The sequence below is a fragment of the Saccostrea echinata genome, unplaced genomic scaffold (genome assembly GCF_033153115.1).
Source record: "Saccostrea echinata isolate AGI-Se365-2 ecotype Australia unplaced genomic scaffold, CSIRO_AGI_Sech_v1 ptg000057l, whole genome shotgun sequence".
NCBI classification, from domain to species: domain Eukaryota; kingdom Metazoa; phylum Mollusca; class Bivalvia; order Ostreida; family Ostreidae; genus Saccostrea; species Saccostrea echinata.
This window is the reverse complement of record NW_026889806.1, coordinates 4,486,265-4,494,136: the sequence shown is the minus strand read 5'-3', so window position 1 is coordinate 4,494,136 and position 7,872 is coordinate 4,486,265. Positions and strand designations below refer to the sequence as shown.

The 7,872-nt window shown below is 31.9% G+C and overlaps 1 protein-coding gene across 1 annotated transcript; it reads right to left on the bottom strand.

The window, feature by feature from the left end:
• Window positions 1–587: 587 nt before the first annotated feature.
• Window positions 588–4,854, bottom strand: LOC133174072 (homeobox protein BarH-like 1). The gene is made up of 3 exons (XM_061309114.1): window positions 4,604–4,854; window positions 2,026–2,321; window positions 588–710 (listed from the first exon to the last, which is right to left on the bottom strand). The coding sequence occupies exons 1-3, from the start codon at window positions 4,839–4,841 to the stop codon at window positions 588–590; spliced, it is 657 nt and encodes a 218-aa protein (XP_061165098.1). The 5' UTR covers window positions 4,842–4,854.
• Between the last annotated feature and the right edge of the window lie 3,018 nt (window positions 4,855–7,872).

The window sequence follows — 7,872 nt, the reverse complement described above, 5'->3', positions numbered from 1 at the left end:
TTTTAAGACTCCTAATTTTGTTAACTTTGTTTTTCTTTTCTGATAAGGGGTGCCCAAACCAAGGCGCACGCGGACGCTAAACTTAGAAAAAACTTGGAATGGCCTTATCTATCCGTTAACGTTTATCAAATTTTTCGAAAAGATTATTTTTATTACCATTAAAATCCAGCCTATACACTATTTTCCTGATAAAGCCTTGAATGATTAATGGGCGTAAGATTAACCCACGACTGTCATAGTAAAAAATAAAATTCCTGTAACTCTTGTAGCATAAAATTGGAACATTACATTTCTAAAACTATTGAAGGAAATTCCGACAATTTTGATATCATTAAATACTAGACAACTTAAAAATTGTAAGAAGTTCTAACAGTCCTTTTCGCGGTGAAGCAATGAAATGACACTCGAAGATGTTTTGAACATGTTCAATGTCTACGGTAAGGGTTTACGATTGCAATTCGTCTAAAAAACGTAAATTTTGTCCGACACATAGACAGCTGTTCTCATATAGAGATGAGAAGACAGCGAGAAGTTGTGATTCCAGACTCGGCATCATTAATAAGTGATAAAGTTACAAATAATGAATATCATGATGATGATATGGAAGTCTGAGATTTTACACTTTGTCCGTCTGTCTGATCACAGGAGTCACTCTTTTCCCGAATTTCTTTGATATCTGGCTGCCCTGTAGGTTTTTCTTTTTGCATAATCTGGAATAATAGGAAAAAATGTACACATTTCAGGAAAGTTTTAAGCTACCAATGAGTTGAGATTGCTCTTTCTTGTTATGTTTTTCTTAAAGGCATAAGACATGAATAAATTTAATCTTTGTAATGAATAAATATGGATTCCTCTTAATTATCCCACCTGATTCCACCTCTGGAATTTCCGGAGGTCCGGTTTTTATGCCCTGTTCACAGATTTGTATTTTTCTAATCGATCAATGTTTATTATATTCACCTTTTTCATATACTCTTCTCAGGGTGGCAAAAACAGCGTGAAAAAAACTAATTAATATTCAAATATTAATTATGCACTTTTCATTAAATAAAGATCCAATATAAAGCAAAGGTTGGCTGGTGGTTCTTGTTTCTTGTAAGTATGGCAAAGGAGCCTGTCAAATCCATCTAAATGTTTTCATTCATCAGGTGTGGTTTATGGTTGGGTACTTCACTTATGATCTAATTAACAAAATATTTAGAGCCTTTCGGTATATGTGATGATTAAAACTTTCAACTTTATCAGCTGTGTTGAAATTTAAGCTTGAAGAACCGATAGCATTTCAAATTCAAATAACCCCCCCCCCCCAAAAAAAAAACAAAAACAAAAACAAAAACAAAAACAAAACAAAACAAAACAAAAAAAAACATGTAAAAATGTTTAATCATTGATTCACCAAACTCATTTATATGACGTTGCTCTTCTTTCCTGTTCTGATTGTTATCCGATCTTTATTTTTATCCGATCTTTAAAACTTTGAATGCTTGCAATTGCCTTCGTAGACTCCGTATATACTTTTTAATATTTTTGTATAATGTTAGTGTGCTGTTTTGATGAGCATTTTGTCTAAAAGACATAAAGAATATTTGAATTCTTGATATACTTATTATTCTATTTGACAAGTTTTTAAAGGTTCTTCTTTCATGATATGAGTTGCGTCTTGTATAAAATTTGGGTAAAAGAAGTCAGAATATAAACTTTTTTGTAATTTCTCGAAAGGAAGAAACATGAGAAAATAAACTTAGTGTATAGGAATGCAGAAGAATTCTAGAAAATCAAAAATAAAAATATTACTTTTAACTTTTTCGATACAATTGATCTGTATTTTATACATGAGAAAGGAAATTCCTGCCTGTGTGTCTTTAATTTTTATTAATTACTTAAGAGATTCAACAAGGAGAAAGGTATAAAAGTTTCTTAAAAGTAATGTTTATAAACTGATAAAAAGAGGTACTATCTACTTCTACTCAATTTCAAAACACAGTAATGTAAATCGAGCACCTTAAGATATTAAGATAAACTCACGGATTTTTTCCACTTCATCCGTCGATTCTGATACCACGTTTTGACCTGAACCTGTGAAAGTCCGAGAGAATCCGCCAGCTCTAACCTGTCAGGTGTAGACAGGTACTTCTGGGATTCGAATCTTTTCTCCAAGCCGATTAGCTGAAGCTCGGTAAACACCGTACGACTCCGCCGACACTTCTTTGGTTTTAAGAATCCCGAGGTCTCCCCGGGGGAGCGGGATCTTATGTAAACAGGAAGCGGAATTGGAAGAGAACTCGTGTCTTGTAGGTCCAGTAACGACTCCATCGGAAAGCCTGGTAAAAAAAAATAATTCTATATTAAATTTATAAAAAGTTTCATACATTTTGAATTTGCTGATTTATGCAAATGTATGATTTTTTTAGCATGCTGTTAATTTATATAATTATATATCTCCGGGTTGCTATAAATATTCGCAAGAATAAAGCAATCTACACAGAAAACTAGAATGAGGGAATATTTATCTGAAAACCTACAAGTATGTCGGTCTTATAAGAAATACATTTTTTTCAATTAGCCTTTATAGTAAAAGATTAAAATTATTTAGTAGTACATTTTTTTCAATAAGCCTTTATAGTAAAAAATTAATTATTTACTAGTATACATTCTTTTAATTAGCCTTTATAGTAAAAGATTAAAATTATTCAGATTAAAGACTTTTTTTTCATTTCAAAAACCATTGCTGGAGATGAATATGACAGGTGAAATATGAAACTAACGAACAGCAATTAAGCTCAATTCAGTTTATTCTCTCAAAACGATGTAAATGGTACATGAGGTACAAAAAAAAAAAGAAGTATGATTCAAGTCTAGCTAGAGGGAGAAGAGACCAGTTCAACATCTTTTGGGCAAATAATTTCACAAAACTTCATAATATTTGGCTTACAACCAATTTCTGGGTCAAGATTTTTTTCCTCAAATATTCTAAATCATTACATTCTAAAATATAGTGGTATTCATTTAGTATCCTTTTACTATTGCAAAAACTCAAAAGTCCATATTAAAACTACAAATTGGGAGCAGAACAAACAACTTCAGGGGTGGGATTTGCCACTTCGGAGGTGCCATTTCACTTGCTAAGATATTACTTTTTTTAATTATTTAAACAATATTTCATTTTATAACTTTTGTTTGTTTTGTTGCAGATTTTCCAGTGTCATTTTAAAATTTTTCCTGACCCATTTTTTAAAAAGAAGTTTTCATATTGAACGGACCGGAATTTTCATTTGAAAAAAGTAATTTTTTAAAAAATGTTATTATTAATTAGTTTGGATTATTTATTAATTAAGTTTGCTAAGATTCATCAGCTTCTTGCATTTTAAAATTAATGCCACGGATTAATATGAGAAATTTCACACACCCAGGTGTTAAAAAATGTTCAAACAATACCTTACTTTGCCAAAAAAAAAAAAAAAAAAAAAAAAAAAAAAAAAGAATAAATAAAGAAAAAAAATCTTGTAAGGTTGTTGTTTGCCGAACATATTTATTTATTTAAAATGGAAGTTTTATATAATATACTAGGAATGATTCAGGGTATTGTTAAATGATATTTACTGCAATATTATACATGCTTTTGTATGTTTGGTTTTTTTTTTAAATATTGTTTGCACCAAAACAAATTAAAACAAATATTTGAAAACGTCATACTTAATCTGATATGATATGCTTACAATTGAGAGATTTTTTATTTATTTATTTTTTTTTTTCAAATTATTTCAATAAGAAGTTGGCATCTTTAACTCTTTAAAACATTGAATGCTTCAAAAATACATGTATGCACAATTTGTTTAAACGCTAAACCAAAGGTTTTTTTTTATTATTGAAGCGTATAATTTTTGAAAGAAGTAATTGCATGAATATACTATTTTGATATGACGAATGACTCTCAAATCCTTTTGAAAAAGTTAAAATTATTTATTTACTTTTATTTATTTATTTGTTTGTTTATTTATTTATTTATTTTACTGTTGTTATGTCATTTATCAAAAGATTCCAAAGATGTTAAATGAAGAAATATTAAATATTCCAGGGTAACAGAAGGGAACAAAAAGAAATTCACAATCTAGCGATAACAATTTATATTGCAGTAATTAAAAGAAAAAAATGTCTTTTTTCTATCGCAGAAATTTTCAATTCGTGTGAAAATATGAAATATATTTAAACTCGTTTCAATATATTCTAAGATATGTGGTTCAATGAATGGGAAAAAATCCCGTTTTTAAAACAAACTTTAAATACTTAAAGCAAACTTAATATAAAGTAATATATTTATTGCCTCCTTAAAGTATCATTTGCCTTTATCAATCATTTCATTGCTTCATGCAAAATTTATACATAAAAAATGTTTTAAAAATATTGCGACAATATTAAAAGTTAATGCTTATCTTCAACAATTTATATCAATTATGTTAATTATTAAAGAAAAGGAAAAGAAGTAGAACTTTTTTGCATTATGTTGTATATATTGAAGAAATATGTCACTATAATGCTTAAATTTTTCTGAAATTCACTGTTTACTGAAAAACTAAATATTGTGAATTGTGGTGTAAATGTTTACCTCTGTAAGCTAGAGGATGTGCCCTGGTGGACGGGACCAGGGGTTGATGCTGCATCACGTGACTCGTGTAAGGACCCGGAGGGTACGTGGTCGCGGACGGGTCTCTCTGGATGTGTTCATATTCTGGAAACTTTTCCGCTGTCCCAATTGGTCTCGAATCGGGTCCTAGAATGTCCCTTATGTAGAAGGAGGAGTTCGGGGGTTGGCGTAGTGATTGTGAATTCTGGCCGAACATCATGACATGGTATATTATACTAGTATTCCAAAATATCTAAATTATATTTCCTTTTGTCGGGAATCATGAAAAATTCTCAAACAAAAAAATACTTCGTTAGGGCATGAAACCCCGCTAAGCGTATAATGCGCCACTAAATACATAAGCGATATTCTTAAACGCCTTCTAATGGCCACTCACTGCCTCAAAGAGGTGCAGCGCGATGTTGGAACTGCGATAAAATCAGGCGATCGTATGTAATTTTCTCAATATTTGCTGACTTAATTCGCCAATCAAGAGTGATTAGTGTTAAACAAATAAAGAATGTGCAATACATTCCAGATGTGATGGGAATATGATTGTAAATGTTTATCTACATCTAATGATGCCCAGCTCAATAGGCAAAACAAACTAACGGGCACATGTCTTTTCCAGAATAAAGGGGGATCAAGTGGCCACTGGAACCACACACGGGGTACCGTCAGGAGTTCCCACGTTAGGCCCCTCTTAATTTCAGATTTTATCATGATGTTTTAATTAGATTTGAGTCGTATTTGTTTGTTTGTTTGTTTTTGAATGGCCAAATGAATTAGTTTACAGGTTGTCTCTTCTCTCGATCTCTCTCTGGATTTTAGAAATCTTCTGAAGGGGGAATTGCATTATTAGATAAGGCTCTTTATACAAGAACGTAGTATGCCCACTTTTTTTCCAAGCATAACATTTTACTGTTAAAGATATTTTTGAAAGACTGGTTGTCCCCCTTTTTGTTGTGGTATACTTAAATCATGGTAATACATTATGTTGGACCCCTCCCCTCCGAAATAGGATTTTGGGCACCCCCCCCCTTTTTCCGGAATACAATAATTATTCTTCATGTACATTTGTCCATATTAATACCAACAAAATTGCATTGTTATAAATATACATGTATGTTGCCTTCTTCACACATTTTCCAACAGAATTATTTTCGGGGGGGGGGGGGGGGAGTCAAATCTTGTTTTCTCAAAAATATATTAAAATTATTTCAGAAAACACAATTTAATGACAATGTAAGGTATTTTGATATTTTGCATCATTCATTCAGCTAACATAAAAATCCTTAATTCTACCATCCCACGGAATACATGTGAGAACAAATAACTTACGAATCTATATTTTTCGGAAATTTATAAAACTCTTTTTTTGGCAAGTAAAGGAAACTGTATCTGGAAAAATAATTTTCAGGAATCCAGTAGTGAATATTTGATTAGAATATTTTTCATATAGAACCAATGAGCTTTGTACAGCTTATGATTTTAAATGTATTCTTTTTTATATACCCATTTATAAATATTACAAAGGAATTATCCCTGGATACATGCTTGATGTTTAGATGAAGTTGACTCCGCCAATTACTCGGTAACAAGCACTGAGCTTGATTGTAAATATTGGAGTCGACAGGGACAAATTCCCCTGTCAGACATTGCTAGAACCCGACACTGATAAAATAACGTGCGGCAACTTTATACATATATAATAACAGCCAGAGTCGAGTTATTGGTGATGCTTCGTTTTTTCCACGAGGAAAACTCTCTCTCTCTCTCTGTCCTTTTCATGAATCATTTTTTCATGTGGCATAGGCATCTTACCGTTGGATGTGCTCACTTTTTAAAACCTAGTACATGTATGCCTTTCCCTGTATATGAATATTGGGAACCATTTTCCGAACTTTAGGTAAATACGAAATATATTCTAAGTATGTGCCTTCAACCATCTTTTGAAAATCACCCTTTCTCTTTTTTATGCTGTATTTTATGCTTCCGTAATAGGAGATTCGGGTGCGTATAGTTTTTAGTCTGTCTGTCCGCCTGTTTGCAAAAACTTTTAACTTTTTGCAAGAACATTAACCTTGCCCCTAACTTTTGACCGGTTGGAGCAATGTTTTTTTTCTATATTTCACTTGTTCTCTTTGTGACAATACCTTTCTTTGGGTACCAACATTTTTGATCTCATAACCTTGACCTTCAAGTTTCATCTACTTCTGAAAAAACATTTAATCAACTTTCACCTTACCAATAACTTCTAAATGGTTGATGTTGGGGGCTTCCATAATTTGCTTATATATTCATTGTTACAAGAATTTTCTTTGGGTACCACCATTTTTGACCTACTTCAGAAAAACTTTATCCTTAGTCATAAATTCTGAACAAATTGTTAGTGCTGGGACTCTCATATTACATATATGTATTAATTGTGACAAGACCTTTCTTCAGGTACCCACATTTTTGACCTCAAGACCTTGTAGTTTCTAACCTTGGTCATAACTTCTGAATGGTAAGTGCTAAGGCTTTCATATTTTACATATATTTTGTCTCGGCATTTCTTGTGTACCTATATTTTTAACCTCATGACCTTAACCTTGGAGTTTCACATAATTTTGAAAAAACCTTTACTCTAACTAATAAACGGTTGGTGCTAGGACTTTCATATTTCATTTGTGTGTTCCTTATGACACGTACCAACATTTTTTACCTGGTAACTTGGACACTAGAGTCTAATATATTTCTTAAAACCTTGTCCATAACATCGAAATGGTTGGCGTTTCGAGTTTCATATTTCACGTTACCATTTTTGACAAGACCTCTCTTTTCCTCTTGACATTGGACTTTGACCTACATGTACTATTGAAAAACTTTAAAGTTGGCTATAAGCTCAGTTTCTGAAAGGAGGTTAAAACCCCCTATGGTAGTCCACAATACTACAGTAAAACGCGCTTATAGCGAACGCGCCTATTATGAATCGACGCTTATAAGGAAGTGATTTTCATCCCCTGTGACTTTGTAATATATTGCTAATTTAACGGATATAACGAATTATGATAATAGCGAAGCAAAATCTTCCATCCCTGGTGCTTTGTGATAAGTGTGTTTTACTGTAGTAGTAAAATTTTCACAAAATTGAAAATAGGTATTGCTATCAACCCCCACCCCCACCCCACAATTCACAAAACAAATTTTTATAATTTGTTTCCTCAGAGTGAGTAACTTTAACTGATCATCCACAAAATTACAACTAG

Coding starts and splice junctions, on each gene's coding strand:
- LOC133174072 (XM_061309114.1), bottom strand. CDS start 4,841: ATGATGTTCGGCCAGAATTCACAATCACTACGCCAACCCCCGAACTCC. Junction 2,322..4,603: donor ACATCCTCTAGCTTACAGAG/GTAAACATTTAC, acceptor TTTTTTTACCAG/GCTTTCCGATGGAGTCGTTA. Junction 711..2,025: donor GGATGAAGTGGAAAAAATCC/GTGAGTTTATCT, acceptor CTATTATTCCAG/ATTATGCAAAAAGAAAAACC.